At 38.7% G+C, this 19259-nt stretch overlaps 2 protein-coding genes across 8 annotated transcripts in view; both read left to right on the top strand.

The window, feature by feature from the left end:
• The window catches only part of prkd2 (protein kinase D2), a 32623-nt gene extending 29409 nt beyond the window's left edge, over nt 1–3214 (top strand). For all 3 annotated transcript variants that reach the window (XM_005720872.1, XM_005720873.2, XM_005720871.1), the window contains 3 exons: nt 227–494; nt 916–1001; nt 1639–3214. In XM_005720872.1, the coding sequence (XP_005720929.1) occupies nt 227–494; nt 916–1001; nt 1639–1863 (579 nt within the window). In that variant the 3' untranslated portion in view covers nt 1864–3214. The remainder of the gene's footprint in view (nt 1–226; nt 495–915; nt 1002–1638) is intronic.
• Nucleotides 3215–8216: 5002 nt separating this feature from the next.
• Nucleotides 8217–13029, top strand: gpr184 (G protein-coupled receptor 184). Of its 5 annotated transcripts, none has more exons than XM_013910668.1 (4): nt 8217–8578; nt 8773–8807; nt 8892–8993; nt 11203–13029. In XM_013910668.1, the coding sequence occupies exon 4, from the start codon at nt 11247–11249 to the stop codon at nt 12291–12293; it is 1047 nt and encodes a 348-aa protein (XP_013766122.1). In that variant the 5' UTR covers nt 8217–8578; nt 8773–8807; nt 8892–8993; nt 11203–11246; the 3' UTR covers nt 12294–13029. The 5 variants fall into 5 exon arrangements, with proteins under 5 accessions (XP_013766122.1, XP_005720923.1, XP_005720926.1 ...); XM_005720869.1 differs by lacking the exon at nt 8217–8578 and adding an exon at nt 8595–8675; XM_005720868.1 differs by lacking the exon at nt 8217–8578 and adding an exon at nt 8595–8675 and having other exon boundaries at nt 8773–8993.
• Nucleotides 13030–19259: the final 6230 nt, after the last annotated feature.

Here is a 19259-nt window from a genome sequence, read left to right as displayed (position 1 = left end):
TTTTTGTGTCCTCACAAATGCCTTTTGGTTCTCACAGGTATAGTAGAATGCAGATTTTCTCACAAAGATAGCTAGACAGGAACACGCACACACGCACTTGCCCAACCAGCTCGTTTGCAACACATGTGGTTTCTGCACTTGCTCATATACATTTCCTGCCATTTTGTTATTTTACCAGATGCCTCGCAGTCATGTGTCTCTGTTCTTGACTGTTTCCTTCTCTCAGGTGAAGTTGTGTGATTTTGGCTTTGCCCGTATCATTGGAGAGAAGTCATTCCGCCGTTCAGTGGTTGGCACACCTGCCTATCTGGCTCCAGAAGTTCTGTTAAACCAGGGCTATAACCGCTCACTAGACATGTGGTCAGTCGGCGTCATTATGTACGTCAGCCTCAGCGGGACATTCCCATTCAATGAAGATGAAGATATCAATGACCAGATCCACAACGCAGCCTTTATGTATCCTCCTAATCCCTGGAAGCAGATCTCCAGTGATGGTAATCTCAGAGAGGGAATCAGCTAGAGGAGATTTCTCCTGTTAAACACAACCGTGAGATGGACGTTGATGTACACTTACAATACCTGCAAAAGCTATTGGATTGGTTTTTGTAATCAATATATAAAATTGTTATTTAACATCACCTTTGCCTAGTAGTGGAGAAAAAAATAAAATGTATGAGTGCTTATGAGAAAGGGCAGGAAAGAGTGACTAGTACTGAATGTTGTTTTCAGAATGCAACCAATCTGATCTGTGATAAGTTGTACTTCAGTTTTACCACAACTAAAGTCGGGTTTAGTGTCTAGACAAATAAGGTATGATAAAGAGATGACAACTCTGATGGTTTCTGTGTGCTTGCGTGTGTGTGTGAGTAAGAGGTGGTTTGATTTTTATTGAAAAACATGTGTTTGTGTTTCCAGCTATTGACCTGATCAACAACCTGCTGCAAGTTAAGATGAGGAAACGCTACAGTGTAGATAAAAGTCTCAGCCACGCATACTTACAGGTACTATATTAATGAACTGCTCACAGGCACACATTAGAATGAATGTTCCACTCTATCGTTCCTACAATTTTTTATCCGTTATTATTGGCTATTAAACATACAAGAAAAGGCCCCCTTTTCTGTGGTAAATGCTAGTAACTGTAGTTTCTGAGCAGCAATTTAAGTCCTTAAAATTGCTTCAATAAAATTTGTTGCTTTTAAAGAAAATTGCAACAATAAAGCCGAGGTCTATGCACACAAATCCGAGCATTGAAAGGTCAGCTCAAGGCTGGAGGTTTTTAACTTTATTGAAAACATAACAGAAAGGGGATTAGTTAAAGAAATTGTGTTTTCTTTGACTGCGCAGCTCTTAAATGCCTGCTTCAAAACAAAATGTTTAGCGGTGGAAAAGCAGGCTGCTATTGCTGTTGTTTTTTTGTTGCCAGAATGTCACCGGATTAATTAATATTCATTGTCACGGTAGCCACGAGTGGGTTGAAAGCATAGTTTATCATTTCAGTGTCATTCTAGTTCTTATGTACACACATGCACATGTGCCCGCGCAAACAAATGCATTGGCACATGTATCGATCAAATTTTTGCGATTCCCGACACTCAGATTTCATCACCGTGTTTATTCCTGTTTGTCATTTCCCAGGACTATCAGACGTGGCTCGACCTGCGGGAACTGGAGACTAAGCTCGGGGAACGTTACATTACCCACGAGAGCGATGACAGCCGCTGGCAAATGTATGCCCGTGAACACACTCTGCCATACCCTGCTCACTTTGTGCCGCCTCCTCTGGCGCATGCTTCCGATGACGAGGACGGCGGGGAGGATGCAGATATGCAAGGTCTCACAGAGAGGGTCAGCATACTCTGACCACAGAGAGGTGGAGGACTCACGCTCATTTAGGAAGGATGAAAGAAGCGGGGAGAAGGAGAAGGGGATGGTGGCCTTGTACTCTAAAAAGACACACTTGCGAAGAATCATGTGGTTTTTATAAAATAAAGTGTCTGACTGATTAGAGCTGCGTGAGAGCACTCAGTTTTACAGCTATAAATCCAATTTCTCTCCTCCAGCCCGAAGAAAACCTTTAAAGCATTTACTCTGCTCGTCTTGGTCCTCTTTCATCTTTTGAATTGTTGAATTTCTTTTATGATAACGACTGCTCAACTCTATTTCACATTCCCTGTTCATCTGTTCAGGGTGCCTTTACAGATAAAAGTTGCGGAGTGAACCGTAAATCCGAATTTGTCAGAGGAATGGAAAAACAGCATGTTCTTTCCCCCTGTCAGTGTAGTGTGCATCAGAGCAAACAAGGAAATTTTACCACAGGTGCAGATAAGAATCAAAGAATCAAACATTTTGCTATACAAACAGTAGTAAAACCCAGCCGAAACGTTACGAAATTAAAAGCAACGCGATGCTTCTTTTTTTTCTTTAATATATTATTTTAATGGGACTGACTGGAATTACAGAAAATTCAGTTCAATCTCTTTTCAGTGATGGAGCTCTTTACAGCAACAAAAGACTTCCTCTGTGCTGGTAATTACTGAAGTGAGTCCACTGAGAGAAGCCATCTATATTCACAAATGCATTCCCATAAATTCGTGTTCTATAGTGAAAACCAAAGGTATCGATCTGGCGACAGCAAATCCTCCAGTAATTACCGCAGGTTTGTGGCCACAATGGCCTTTTAGAAAATTATATGTAATTAAAGATGCCATTATGAGTTTAAATGAACTAGCTTGCGGGCAGTGTAATACTTCCACTCACCGGACAATTTTCAGTCGTGAGATTTCGTATATCGGTGACAGCTCTCTGTAGCTGCTGCTGAAAATTGCTTTTTATTGTGTTATCATTCGTTGTGAGCCATCTGAGGTCAAGCAGGTCACTGAAATGATTTGTACCGTTAATAATGAGCAGATAAATGAACGCATCTTTCAGCAAAAGCAGACATTCCCCTGTGATGTAAGTGTATGGGTGGACAGTGTGGGTCACTAAACTAGTTTGGACAACTTATCTTGTACAAGTATTGACTACCTTTCATGTCGATGTGTTACATGTTTCTGTGAAGTAGCATTATCTAGATTCATCATTGAACATACTGTAGTTACTGTTTTATGAATGTATAACCTGAAGCTTATATAGCTGTCAAATATGTGTAGACTGTGTATAACTTGTTTGAAGGATGATCCTGGCTTTTAGATAATACAAACCTCCTACAGCATTGTATTTGTCTTGGAAGTTTTATTTAACGTGACGTCCGTGCATGCTTAACTGGAACCTGCTCATTTTCACCTGCTTCCTGAGAAATTGCACACAGGCCTGAGCAGATACGGATTTAGTCCTAAAATATTTGTCAGCCATATACAGATTATTTGCTTTTTCCCTATAAATATATTTATAAAACAAGGGCCATTACTGTGCCTTAGATTGTCTATGGAAAAAGACGTGCTTCATTTAAAGCATAACAAAAGAATAAGGACGACTTGTTCTGCACCACTAGTTTTCTACTCACAGGCTGACAGAAGAGGAGATTTTTTCCCCTCCAAATATGCTGCTGGGTACTTTGGTACAGACGTAGGCAACATGGACTAAAGAATTATGATGGAATTGGAACCAGAGACACACAAAAAAGTACTCCCAGCTCTCAAAGCACAGACAGTGTTTTTTTTTTTGTTTTTTTTGGTGTTTTTTAACACCCCACAGTCTGAGTGGCACTCAAGAGGACCCTGTGGCAATGGAGGCAAAGACGCTGAATTTTTTTCCATTGTGAAATGAGTACTCTTCACTCAGTTATACTGGTAGAAGTGCACCCTTGTTGCTCCTACCCTACACCCGTCGTCATTCTTAAACAATGCCAGATGATAGACTCTTCCTTTTTCCTCCCCTCCTTTTATTTCTTTCAAGTGTCAGTAACTTTCATTCTATCTCATCAGCTTCAATCTTCCAGCCCATTGTTTTTGCACTGTCATGTAGAGCCCTCCACTTAGTAAGCAAAAGAGACAGGCCCAAACCTCCAGAGAGATGTACCTGGCACCAGAAATTACATTTCTATTGAGTTTTATCTGCGACAAGCAATATCAGTCTAGTTTGTTTGAGTAGGTGGAAGACAGCTTAAAAATATTTCTGTTTTCACTCAACGTTTCCACTGAAAGCAAAAAAGCAGTCGGGCATCCAGATTAATGACCTTGTGCTTCTTAAATGAAAGTGTTCTTTTCACCTGCAAGCACTAGGTTTAGCAGTCTACACGCACACAGAGGAATAATTGATTGGCTTATTATTTCACAGAGTTAATAATCAGATGGCAGCAATCCAGTGCATTTTGGCCCATAGGACAACCTGTCAAAAGGAACATAAAAATGGGAAAGAATGTGACATAGTTGCTGGTCTGAAAGCGAGAACATATTCAGTGAGTGTCAGTTCTCTGCGTGAAAATAGCTTGTTGACGTCACAGGAGCATTGTCAATACAGTAACTCATATGACTGCTCGTTGTAGAAAAGGTATGCCGAACAGAATCTGACATGCACCTTAAATGCACCTTATGAAACTTAAAACAGAAGACCACACAGAGTACCACTCCTATTAGCTAAGAACAGTAAACTGATGCTACAATTCACACTTCTTACCAAAACTGAATAATATAAGATTGGAAAATGTGCCTGCTTATGAGACTTTCTGCAGCAACATTCAAATGGTAGGGTCAGAATTGGGTATAAATGGCATGAAAGCATGGATCCAGCCCTCCTTTTATCAATTGGTCAGATTGCTGGTGGTGGTGAGGATATTTTCTTTGCTCACTTTAGGTCCCTCAGTACCAAATTCACATTTTTTTAAACTACCTGAGTGCTATTGTCCACCATGCTGATTCATATATGACCACAGTGTATCATTTAGGAATGTATATTTCCCACCAACTGATGGCTGCCTCCAGCAGGATAACATACTGTCATAAAACTCAAATAATCTCAAACTGGGTTCTCATGATGGGTTCTCTGTACTCAAATGGCCTCTACAATCACCAGATTTGCATCCAGCAGAGCATCTTTGGAATGCGGTGGAACAGGAGATTCACATCATTGTTTGATGCTATCATGTCTGTATGGCTCGGAATTTCGGAGGAAAAATTCTAGCACCGTGTTAAATCTTTTATGGGGGCTTTGAAGGCAAAAGGGGGGCCAGTGCAGTGCTAGAAAATGTACCTAATAAGCTCAATCAGGGTATGTGACTGTTGTAAACAGTACATTCAGGAGGGATTTTTTTTTCTGCTGTAGATTAATATAACACAAAATTGTCTGTCCATGTTTTGGTTGTGAATTAACGTGTAATCTTGTTCTCATTAGTGTGCTCTTTTGTCTTTACCACAGACAGTTTTCTTGAGAATTAGTTTGTGGTGCGATAGAGACGCGGAGGGTCCAGAGAGTGGCGTAATAAAGAAGCCATCATTAAATACACACTCATCACACCACAACTCTTCTCTACCCCTACTTCCCCGTGTTTTTAAATACGGTGGGCGTGATTGCGGATGCCGTGCCGGTGCTTCCGCCTGGCACCGCCGACCACGCCTCACCACATAGTTCTTTTTGATTTTGTTTTTTTTAAACTAAGAAATATATTAACAATAATCGCAACTTGATACTTTAATAAAGTACTCAGAAGTGTAATGTGATCTTTGAACTTGTATTATATTAGTGTCGCTTCCATACGGAAAGAGCTACTGATTACTTATTTCCATAGCACGTTTTGTCATCTAAACCTCTGAGACCTCCCAGTGCTCATTTCTTGTCAGCTTTGGTGGAGTCTGTTTTGTTCTGCAGCTCTGCTTGGGGTGCATGCACATGCATGCCAATTGATTTTAGCCAGTGAGTGCAATTCCATTTTCTCTCAGGCTTGTTCAGAAGTTATCTGTATTAATGAAGTCTGTGGGAGAAAGTGCTGTTTTTTCACAAAATGCAATTGGCCGTGTGCTCAAAAGGTTACCAGGAGTGTTCATAACTCAGAGAGTGTCATCTTATTTGAACTGCAACTACTCCTAGAACAATTGCAATTTGCACTCTCAGTTTATAGCTGCACCTCATCTGGAAAACACATCAGCTTTTCATTAAATACAAAAGAAAGTAGTGCACGCATGCGGAATTTCGAGATAATGCTACCCAATCAAAATAAGAACTGAACTCCAGAGTTTTCAGTCATTTCCACTTTCTTGTTATTTCATGCTTCTTGAGATAACGATCTGTGTAAACACTGAACACAAAGCCCACAAACCATCATTAGCTCTGGAAATGTTTTGTTTGTGATTGTGTAACATGATCACAAATTCTGATTGCACTTTCCTCCACTTGGTATGACTGCACAACCGATGACCTCCAGCTTGGCCATCAAGTACATTAAACGGCTATACCAGCTGCTGAGTTTGCCCCTGCACTTAGGCGTAATGCATTTTGAAAGGCAATAGATCAACTGTGTAGAGCAATTTGCAAAATTACAGAAAATTGCAGAGCATTTCCGGTTGTCATGTAGATGCATGACCAAAAAGGTACTAAATCTCTTTCTATATCACACCACTGTGTGATGCAACAAAAGCTAAACCCTAAGCTTAAAAACCACTGGGAGGTGTGAAATACTTGCAATCCTACCATTATCATAAAATGGAAATATCTGTATTTATATTACATTACACAAGACTGTTTTTCTAAAATGACATTTCCATAAATAATCTTTTAAATAGTTTTTATGGAAAATTTATGATGGCAAAATTCACTGTATGCCTACTGCTCTGTCTCATTAGTGCCCTCTGACTCTGCTTCATGTGACCGCAAGTTGGATGCTTGTTACCAAAAAACAGGCAGGTAAACCAGCAAAATGATTTATTTTAAGGTGATGGAGGTGAAGCACACTATCATGCGAGGAAACAGTTACAAGAAACTGAAATGCACCAAACATATGCCCACTGCCTTGTCTTGTTCTCTTTTGCCAAAATAGCAAAGAATTTTCCATTTATCAGTGTCATACTAAGGAATGAAAAAGGGAAGTTGACAAATTTAATATCCACATGCACAACTTTTAAAAAATATTCTCAGCACTTAAACTTTTTGGCATCACATTATTGGCACCTTGAGGTAGTCGTTAAAAAAGTGTAAAAGCCACAGCAGAAGTGACAGATAAACTTGTTCTGTATTTGAGTTTAAGAAAAAATAGGTTGGTAGCATAGGTAGGTAAAATAATACATCACCAACATGGCCTTAAATAGTATTTAGACACAATTAATGTGGTTGCTAAGTGATGTAAGCTCTGTAAGACTACATTACAGACAAAAAGCTGGATCTGTTAGAAATGACAGACAATAAAAGCCTGAATTCAACAGGAAAATGTACACATTCATGTAATGTTATTTAATCATTTGTTTATTAGAGAAGAAAAAAATTAAAAGAAAGAATACCAATAAAAAGAAAATTACTCATTCTTACTCATATTCTGCTGAAATGCAGTGACAAAAAGCTGAACTTATTGAACATGTGTGTGACATCAAAGCATTACAGAGGAAAGAAGAAACAATGCTTCAGGTGGAAAATCAGAGTATCTGGAAATTCCCCTTTTGAGTATTTTATTTCCATACATTTATCGTTTCCGTTTCAATAATCGTCTACTTTCCTTTCCTTTTTCTTAACGTCATGTAAGGAATGTGTTCTTGCCGTCAACATTCACATCTGTACACTGATGGTCACTCAACGCATAACCAGAGCAACCTCAAGGTTTCGTCACAGACTCCATTTATAAACATGTGAACAGCCTCGACTGAGACCTACACGGTGCTGATACCCAGTGTTCACATCATCTGAAACAGAGCAACGTTCTTTATCTTCTTCGTGTTTTACAGTGACGTGATTGACACATTTTGGTTTTCTCGTACTGAACCAGACTGAAAGTGATCAGCCAAACTGAAAAAGACATTTAGACCAAAAAAAGGAGTGAATGACCCACTCATTAAGAACTACAACTACAATGATGCTATTTAAACACTCACTGTGATGTAAAAGGGGAAGACAGGAGCTATGCAGCTCCCGACCCATAAGTTATAAATTTCCCTTAAATCGGAGAGGAGGGGGAGGGGACTTTTTTCTGGTCTCATAAGAGCATTAACGCATGATTCATATCTTTTCTATAACCGTTTAATTTTTGCCCAGCCCTGAACACTTCCTGCACGCACGTGTGCAGAAGCAAACCTCCCTCCTCCTACGTGTGTCTTCCCCTTTCTGTACTTCGCCCTTCCACACTTCTTACTGACATTTCAGCTGCGGCTGTCAACGGGAACTAGCAACGAGAGCAAACTACACAGTACAGAGAAAAACAACCTCTTCTGCAGCTGCAGCTATTGAACTGGCTGTTAATGATCTGGTTCATTTGAGATTATGAGGAACTGCAGTGGCTTGGCTGCATGTCAGCAGCTCTGAAAAGTCTCTTCTGAAGCTTTTTTTCTGATCTTCCTGGACTGAACTCTGCTGAACCTGAAGCAGGTCTGGAATGCGTCTAACACTCTTCACCCACTGGACAGCTTTCTACAACATACAACTTTCTATCAACAAACAACAGGTGAGGTCATTCATTACTGACTGGAGTTCTGGAAACCAGATGAGGGAATTTATGTAAAACTTTTTATAAACTGCCCTAGAAAAGGACAAGTTCAAAGGTAACTTTTATTATGTTTGCCAAGTTCTTAAATGTAGTGAAGGTATTCATTTATTTTGAAACCACACTTCATATGCTGGGTTTCTTTTTGTACCCAGTGGACTGTTGTCAAGGGAAAGATGGAATGCTTGAGGTGATGTGAGTAACCACTGCAAAAATAATTAGGTTTGAAATGTTGATTCTCTGGAGGGTTGAATGTTTTCTGTGATTCTCCCAGCGGTGGTCACCACAGCACGCTGGAGAGGGCAACAGAAAACTGCTATGGAAGAAGAAACTGTGGACTGCTTTACCTTTGAAACACCACTTTGATATGAGGGAGGCAAGTTAAAACGCATATTTCTTCTTTTTGTTTTAAAAGGGGGGCATCTGGCAATCACCACATCCCCCCTCTTTAGAGATAAGGCTAAAATGCTGCTCTCTTAACAATTCATAATGACAACCAGATTTACTTCAGCACATAATGCTAACAAACACATAGTTGGCTCAGATGGAAAAAATGAGTGAATCAAGCCCTGGCCAGCTGTGCAAAGTAGTCGTTTGTTTGGATTTGAAATGTACTGATAGAGACAGCAAAAGAACAAAAAAGATGTATGCAAGAGGAAAAAAGAAAAAAAATATTGTTTTTAAGAAGGACCTGAACAGGACAAATGAACCATTACAGGCATTAGAGGTAAACTCTATCTTTGTAATAGGGGAATACCTGTTTGTCATTAGTCATAGTATCCTAAGTGGTGACTAACAACTGAAATATTTTAGAAAAGTTTTGATTTATGAGGAAAACTTTCCTATAATGCAGTCATGATAAGTCTCCCATTTTTTTTTTTAAATTTTATGAATAATCCATTAAATCAAACCCATTTCAAACAAACCTGCACACAGGCACATGTGCACATACACATTATCGTTCTCTGAAGACGATCTGTCTCCAAATGGCTTCTCTATTATTGAGTTTTCTGGACGTTAATAGCATTAGATGCTTCCTGAGCCTATAAACACACCAGGGTCAAGCCTGGAAGAGAGAGAGGGAACAAAACAAAGAGAGGAAACAAATATCAGCAAAAGCCACAGAAATAACGAGCAAAGTTTGATCTCCTAATGCTTAAATTTTATACAGCAAATGGAAAGAATAAAATATCTGTACAAAAATATTTTAGTCTTGTGGTCTACATTAAGAAGAGTGTGTTAACCATTGGTTCCCATTACCTGGTAAAATAATTAATGTGGATTTTTTTTCCAGTGGAACACAAACTAAACATTAACCCCTTAATCGTCACAATGAATGGGTGTATAAGATTGTACTGATGGTGTAAATATGAATAAATACTTCGGTTATGCCCACTGACCTTGTCGTTATACCACAAATCTCTCACCTTTTAAATGTCCAAGTTCAGTCGAATAGTTTCGTATCCTCTCTGAAACTGCACTGCTAGCTTTATTCTCATGGAAAAGAAGACTTCTTCAAAGAGGAAAGGTTCATGTCAAAATAACAAAATCAGTCTCACAGCGGATTTTACCTGCTCTTTGTCTTTTATCTTTTTGAAACAGAAAGTATTACTGGATTATTATTAAATTCATTTTGAAATTCTTGTCTCTGCTGGGTTACGCTAATCTTTAAGGTGTATCTGGTGTGAATTACACTCAGAGCTCTGTGATGGACCAGGTGTGATGGTTCAAATCAGGGAGAGAATTAATTGATTCATTTATAGAGTGCATGAGTTTCACATTACTCATTCTTGAAGCTGCAGTAAACAACTACCTTCGTCACATCTGCATCTGTTTGTAACGTCACATTTAAATTGGAAATAACTGGTCCAACTCACTATATGACTGCCAACTTTTTTGTCCCCCAGAATGCAATTCTGTGGGAGGCTGCAAGGCTCTTATTGTGCTGAGAAACAAAAAGTAACCTGTAATCTGTGATTACTGTAAAATGCAAATAATCAGTTTGCCTGTACATTCTGTGCGATCCTCGCCTGCAACTTAGACCACGCAGGAGAATAAATGCAGCAATTTATAGATAATTTAATAAAAAGTAGCATTAACAACAAGTAATGTTGATCGAGTGCTCAGGTGATCGAGTGCAGAAGGTTCTACATCAAGTTAATCTAAAAGGTATCAGTTCCTTAATGCTGTCTGTTTCCACAACAACGACAGCTTACCTTATGACATGTGTTCTCCATACAGTGCAGCTGAGGCAGGGACTTTTGGCAATTTCACTTTCTATTAAAACCGTGGGTGGAAACTGTTATCATCAAGCAGCATGACTAAACCCATACCAGGAAGCTGAGGACTCCCATCGACTCTATGCCTGAACACCATATAGTGTGCAGAATCAAACTATCTCACATTGAAAAACATCAGGACAACCAAATTATTTTTTTTATCTCTTGAGCTCAGTCAACCATGAAATAGAATAGGGGATACAAAATATCTAAGCTATATTATATGTTTTTAAAGTATTACGGTGAAGTCGTGTTACTGTATTTCTTTTAATTTCAGGGATTTAATGATATATTTTTGTCTTGCAGGTGATTTTCTTTAACCAGGGGAGTTACAGCTAACTAAAGGAACCATGAACTCCACTTTTAAACCAGAAACAGGCAACAACGCAACATGCGTTAACATTGGAGAGAGTGTTGTCAGTGACTTGCTGATGTCTGTTTACATACTGGCCTTTGTTTTTGGTTTGATCTTCAATGTACTGACCCTGGGCCCCATCATTCAACAAGTGAGGCAAAAAAATGTCCTGGGAATCTTCCTGCTCAACCTGTCTATCTCTGACTTCCTTTTCATCATCACTATGCCCCTTTGGATAAATTATTACCGGTTTAACCACCGCTGGATGCTAGGTTCTGGGTCCTGCAGTGTAGCTGGCTTTGTCTACTACTCTAATATGTATATCAGCATCTACCTGCTTTGCTGTATCTCTGTAGACCGCTGTCTGGTGGTCAGCTACCCACTCCGCTTCAAGACACACCGAACTTCTTGCTACGCCTGGATGCAGTGTATCGTAGTTTATGTGGTAGTGGTGGTGATACACATCATAATGCTGGTCTATGATAATCTCACAGACGCCCATGATGAGAACAACAATAATGACCGTTGTTATGAGACCTACCCCATGGAGAAGCCTATTGCTCTATTCAACTTGCTCAGAGTAGGCTTGGGCTTCCTGCTACCCCTGCTAGTGCTGGCAGTGAGCTACTGGAGGGTGTTAGCCACTGTGGGCCGAAGTCCCGGCCTGAGCGCCCAGGTTAAGAGGAAGGTCCGTCTTCTCTCCTTTGGAGTCATTGGGATCTTCTCAGTTTGCTTTGCTCCATATCATATTCTTTTGCTCATACGCTCACTAGTATTTTATAATAACAATTTTGATAAGAGTCACAATGGGAGTTACTGCAGGTTTGAAGAACAAATGCACTTCTTCTTCTCCTGTACGCTTGCACTGTCCAGTTTGAATGCTGTGGTGGACCCAGTGCTGTATGTGTTGGTAAGTAATGGAGTCTGGGAGCAGATGAAACTAACCTGGAGATGCGGCAGACGGACAGAACAAGAAGACTGTGCACTAACTGCTTACAAAGGAGGAAAAGCTGCCCCTACTGCCACTACTAATTTAATATGAATAATAAGCTATATGTGATAGACATGTGTACAATTGTATGTGTGTGAGTGTGTATTGAGATATTATAGGATTTTGCATGGCAGCTTTTTCAAGTAAAGTCTTCCTCTCATGAGTTAAGTAACGGGATTATTTCCATCCCACTTGTGTATGTTATTTTGTGTATGTATAAAAGGCAATCTTTGTTGTTACATTTGTATGTCATATCGTGCACAGTGTAAGGAGCTGAATAATGTATGCATCTCAGTCCTGGTTAATGTGATATTAGCCTCGGGTTCTGCTCTCCCACGAGTTCTTCAGTGTAAGCCACTTCTGGTTTTGTTGTTAGACACTGTTGCCGCAACTGAAGAGCCATTGTATTTTTTTTTGTCCAATCTATGCAATCATAGCGTGACTGAGCAACCCTGATATATTTAAATATGCATTACCTCCAATGCATGCCATACAAAGCCTTTGTTAGCATAACTTTGTGTGCCCAGTGTCTGACATATTTAACAAGAAATAAATCAGTATTATGTCCAGGTGCTCAGAGTTTTTTTCACGCAGACAGTATGCAACAATTAACCCATACACCCAGTCTCTTAGTCTTCGCCATTAAACATATAGATAATTATAAATGCAACATAGCTGTGTGCTTCACAAGTGTCAAGTTGAAAAGGAAGGCAATAATGATGGATGTATATAAGTGTGTGTCAGGGGTGTGAGACAGAAATGGAGAAAAAGAATAATAAAGTGAAAGAAAGACAGCAAAAAGACTGAAAGAGGAAGCGTTTGAATCAACATTATGTCTGTTACTTGGTTCATAATTTATACAGCAGCTTCCTCATGTGTCAGCAGAGGGTTTTTTTTAGTAAATATCATTACAATCTAAGATGAACATTGACTGCATAGTATAAACCCTGAATAAAACCAGTTTTGTTTAATTAAAGGTCTATACTGCTGATTTCCTGAATTGTACAATCATGTATATCCTTCCATAAGAAGCAGTTTTGGAGGTTTGCTACTCTGGAGAATTCTGGTATCTGTTCATATGATGCCATGATCTTCCCATCAAATTCACCCTACCATGGAGCTATGCTCATAGAAACTACAAAAACCCCAAGAGCAACATTTCAGACTCTACAGGTCTCAGTTAACCTATGACAAATTGGCCAAAAAGGGGAAGGACACAAGTGTTACAATAGCCCAGTGTCCAGACCTCAAGTCAACTGAAATGCTGCGACAGGAACACAAATAGCTGTGCATAAAAGAATGGCCGCAAACCTCAATCAACTTAGTCAATTTTATAGAGAAGAGTTCACCAAAATTCTTCCACAATAATGTCAGAGAATAATAAATGAATACAGAATGACTCCTTTAGATATTGCTGCTTTGGGTCTAGCAAAGTGTTTTGTTTTTTTAAAATAAAAGGATAAAGATAAAGCCAGGCTTTTTTCCTCTGAAGTACAGAAATGTTCTGGTTTCTAAACCTTACTTTATTTTTAAACCCTCAGATACATCATGTTTAGATGCTTGAAAAGCTCTGTTGGCAAAAAAAGAAAGCATGTATCTATTTTTGAATGGAAGTCACAACTGGTGATGCTGAAGCTGCCCCATTAACTTCTTTTCAGATGGAAAAGAAAGAAAAACCCATGTTCTTTTCACCACAGTTTTAAAGCTTGCAGCATTTTGAAGAAGCGTTAGTAAACGAATCAGGTTTAAAGAAATTAATGTTGCAGTCAATCATCTTGTGGCATTAGCTCCAACATCTTAAAGATCCATTTTCTCCAGACTCAGCTTTTAATGAGCTAACTCAGGTTGTAGCCAGACTCATAGGGAAATCAATGCGACTCCATTGATTAGCTGTTATGACTCATAGCATTGTAATGCAGGCTTGGTCTTAATGGACTATACCAACAAGCTATACTTAGATCTTATTTTAAGCATTTGGAGTCTTTGGACATATATAACGGAGCACTCGATAGAATGAAGTTTTTAATTTCCTTTTACCCTAATGAGCTGATTAATAATTAATATTTCTACTGAAACGCAGCAGACGTCCTGCTAGTTATGTTTTGTATTTCACAAGAAAGAAGCTCTCATAATGAAACTCTTTTTTTTTTTTTTTACAGTGTACTGTCTTTGTGTTTTTGTTTTATTTTTTAAAAACTATTTCTGCTTATTAAAGAGTGGACCTTAAAGAAAAAAGTTATTAATTGTACAATAAAGAGTTTGCGATTTACTTGTGCTGCATCACATCCACTGAAGCATATTAAATTGAATGACACTTAGGAGGGTTTGTCTCATCAGAGACTTGTTCATGTATATTTGTGTGAAGCCATTGTCCATATCTTAACTGTAACAACAAGGGTCCGAAAAATTGAAGCACAGCCAGAGATCATACAGGAAATCAGATAAAAGCCAAGCATCCAAACTTTTACATGCAAGCAAAAACATCTTACATGAGTATTAGTCAGAGGAGCAATTTACACAAGAGAAGAGGCAAAAATGCCCACAAAGGCTAGTTATACATAACAGTGTACAACTCCGGCATCATTTTATACACAAGGAACAAGGAAAAGTTTGGAAGTTGAGTGGAAGAATCTGAAAACACAGCCATGCCAGAAGCTGTCTGGGCATACCACTGAAGATGATCTTTAAGGGCTCATTCGAAGAACTTTTTGGTCACACATTGTATACACAGCAGACTGACACTGGTTAATAAGACACAATTAACAGAATAAAAGCAGTTAAAAGATCCTACATACATATGTTCCCAGTCACACAGGCCTAGAAACGGTGTGTTACCACAGTTGCAATGGAAAAATGTGAATTTCCTGACCTGTTGGCAAATGGTTGCTAATGGTTGTCACTAGATAAAATTAATCGCAAAGAGGTACAGGATACTGCAACAAAAAAGTCTTTGAAATTGTTTGGTTTCGGTTGCCATAAAATCCCTGTAATTACATGGAAGATACGTCAACTTCTCACTGAGCAGTAGTGAAACAATAGCATTTTTCTTTTTTTAAATGTTGAGGCGAACAACCTCGTTTTACAGTTTAAACCACACATTTCAGTTTCACTAATGTTCAGAGAGAAGCTGGCAAGAGCTTGCAGATAAGTTGGCCTCTTCCATGCAAACTATGTGCTGCTAACAACAAAAGCAATCACAAGAAGGATTTACTGCACTTCCTTCTTGGCAACCAGTTTAACAAGGTGACCAGCTGGTTGGGGACTACACAGTTAGAATCAGAATTACTCTACAACTTCTCTTTACCCTGTGTGACTGCGGCCTACGGTAAATGATTTACAAAAACAAAACATAACAGATGACTACATAGATGAGGAAGATGAAAGTCGTGCTGTGAAAAGTGAGAGGTGGAAAGAATTCTTCTTTGACACCAGGAGGCAGTTGTAGGGTTAGTCACATGTGAGTGTGCACAAGAGAGTTTCTCTGGCTTAATACAGTCACATAAATAATGTCCACTTGGCTGCCTGGGAGCTGGGTCTCTTGACACAGTAGATATATTCCAGACTCCTCAGACCAAAAAAGGTTGCCTTGCACCCTCCAGTGCTTTCAATCTTCCAAAGCCAGCACGATAGCTAACAGCTTCCATTTCCTAAAGTCACAGTTACTCTCTGTGGGTGCCAGTTTTCTGCAAATAAAGGCTAACAGATTAATCTTGTTGTCAGCATTAAAACACTGGGGTAGCACTACCCCAACCCACACATTCAAGCATCGACCATGTTGCGTAATTGCTTAGGAAGATTTGAGGATGACAGAAGGGCAAAATCCATGTTTAATAATCTTAAACGCATGCTCTGTGGCTTTTGTCCAGTCTAAACAGTGCAGCAGAGCAACGCAACAGAGCAGCGGTGATGTATAAGTTAACTGTAGCTGTATAATTTAGCAAAGCCCAGTAACGGTTTTTAGTGCACTAACACTATGTGCACTATGTTGTAGCCAATTAGGATGTGCATTGAGCTTAGAATTACCTGTGCCTCATGAAACAGAAAGACCGAAAAGAGGAACTGTAAATTATTTAACTACAATTTATCTGTTTGTCTAATCTACTGATTAACTAATGTGACACGGATGTTACGAAACAGTGATGAGAAAAATAACCCAAATCAGCAAGTCAACAACTGTGGATACATGGCGTAAGAGATGTATAAGTAAAAGAGGAAACAACAGCAAAGTCTAAGTGGCAGTGCGGTAATGGAGAAACATTAGAACTCAGTGAAAGTCTCAAGTGTCCAATTGTCATTCTGAAGGAAAAGGGACTTTCTCTAAATCACATCATGGCTAGACTGAAAGTTTCCCAAGTGTCACTACACGGCATGCTAAAATGTTTTGCAGAAACTGGATTAATTATGTCCAACCACAGTGACGCACAACAAAAATGACCACACCAACTGAAGATCAATACACAAAGCTTTGTTCACTGAGACACAGAAAAACAACTTGGTCACATACAGAGAACTTACGAAAGAAAACAATACGTGATGTCAATTAGCAAAAGTATTCACAAAAGAACACTCTAGTAGCAGTGTCAGTGGATGAAAAGACAAAAAGTAGAAATTTGTGTAAAGGTAGAGTACATGGCAGAGGTCTAGGACTGGTGCCCATGAGCTTGTTGTATGTGTACCTAAGAAAACACCAAGCGTGTACGATCATGTGAAAAAGGGACAGGAGAAAGCACATGCAAATTTAAGACATTTATTAAACTTCACTTCAAGTTGCTGCAAATGAGGTTCTGCAAGATATTGAATCATGGGATATACTTAGTTTTTCACAGGAGTCTTTTGCAGTAAGTATAAAAATAGTCATACAAAAAATGCAAATTTTTTAATGACTAACTATACTTACTAAAAAATACACACTTTTACCATATTTTCCGCACTGTAAGGCGCTCTTAAAATCCTTTAATTTTCTCAAAAATTGATACTGTGTCTTATAAACTGGTACACCTTATGTATGAATTCTGGTTGTGCTTATTGACTTCGAACCAATTTTATGTGGTACACGTCCTTTTCAGGTCCCAAAGTCAAACGAACAGTGCAGCATCACTGAGAGTTAAATTCTTTCATCTTTAATAAAATGATTAGTGTAGCTGCTTTACCATGTGTAACAATTACGTTTAACATCCAGGCCTTCATGAAAACAGATTTTTTTAAATTTAACGGAGTTAGAAGTTAGCAGGAAGTTAGCTCGCTAGTTTCCACCTAAACATGATATGCCTTGTTCTGACTGAGAGATTTCTGAAAAAATTAAAACGTACAGCTCTACTATCACTTCCAACATAAATGAATACAGAAAACTAAACAGCAGTGACTTTTTTAGGGTTACTGAAGTTGGGTTAACTGGTATATAATGATGTGCTACGTGATCAATAGCGACACAGCTATGTTAGCATAACATAAACAGTGAAACTGGAAGATGAACGCTAACTTTTTTCCACTCAATAAAAGTTAACGTGAGGGTTCCCGATGGTTATGGAAAAATGCAATCTCATGGGAGGATGCTGTAAACGGACCAAACTTCAGGAGAACAACTGAGAAAATCCATCCACAATACGAGGTTAGTCATTAATATACTGCAACAACATGGGAATAGAGCAGCTGCGAGAGAATTCAAGATTAATGAATTAATGGTACGGAAGAGGAGGAAACAAGATGAATAAGTTGAGTAAAGTTTGACTTATCTGACTGTTTTGTTTCGCTTAATGCGCCTTATAACTCGGTGCGCCTTAGGGTCTGAAAACTATGGTCAAATGTGTGTGTGTGTGTGTGTGTGTCTTCTTAAACACAAATTAATATTACTGTCAGTTCTAATGTATTGATTCTATGAACAAACAACATCATCCAATGATTCTTACCATAGTTCACTTCACCGCATTTCAGGCTGTTATTTTATAATGTACAACATGTTGAAGTACATAGTTGTGAGAAATGGCACAGAAATTGTCATTTTTTAAAAATTTAACAATAGCAAAAAACAACAACCAAAACATGGAATTTTTGAAATTGGCTTAAATACATAAGACCTGGTTTTCCACCCATTACTCTGCATGCACATGCATGGTTGTTCAGTAAATGAAATGAACATATAAAGCCACAGTTCAGTGTCTTTTTTTCTTCATTGACTTAGTCACAGATAAATAAAGTGGAAATGTTAGCAGCTTTTGCACACTCATAGCTTACCAGCATAATTTACAGTTTACAAGAGAATACTTGAAATGACTCATACTATTCACACTTTCACACTGGTACGTCATGAAGGTATCTTTATGGTTGGCAAGGGTATATTTTTTAATATTCTTTTGTTGTGGAACACTCATTAAAATAATAGATTTTTAGTGGGGAAACCCATGTCCACATCTGATGAAGTACTGTCTTATCATCTATATAACCAAAGTTTACATTGACAATGACATAAATACATTCAGGTAAGGAACATTGCTGCCATCAACACACAGAGTGGGGGTGGGATCTGCAAGTGTCTATTATGTGTAGCAATAGGGCATTTGGCGAAAAGAGATGAAATTCAGTTAAAAAAAATACAAACAAGCAAACAAACAAACAAAATCACTTTTAACAACAATAACTATTTTAAACCCTTTCAGAAAAAAGCATCAGGACAAAAATCCAATTGAGTAGGGGTGAATGCAGTCTCAAGGTTTACTTAGAGAGAAAAGCCAACCAAGCTGCCAAGCAACAGACAGCAAAGTAATTTGATTGTTAAAAGGTGACAGTTGGCATCAGCGAGCATTAGCTGGGGAGCGGTGGCTCATTAGTTTGCACTAAAGGTTCACTGGATATGTCTGAGCAAATGGTGTTTGCTATTTTTGAATGGGCTGATTAGATTTGTTGATGGACATTTTACCCTGCATTATTGCATTTGATGCACTCTAATCTATCTATCTATCTATCTATCTATCTATCTATCTATCTATCTATCTATCTATCTATCTATCTATCTATCTATCT

The sequence above is a fragment of the Pundamilia nyererei genome, unplaced genomic scaffold (assembly GCF_000239375.1).
Source record: "Pundamilia nyererei isolate P.nyererei 1_Seehausen unplaced genomic scaffold, PunNye1.0 scaffold00003, whole genome shotgun sequence".
Lineage (NCBI taxonomy): Eukaryota > Metazoa > Chordata > Actinopteri > Cichliformes > Cichlidae > Pundamilia > Pundamilia nyererei.
This window is presented reverse-complemented; position numbering and strand designations above follow the sequence as displayed.

Coding starts and splice junctions, on each gene's coding strand:
- gpr184 (XM_005720866.1), top strand. CDS start 11,247: ATGAACTCCACTTTTAAACCAGAAACAGGCAACAACGCAACATGCGTT.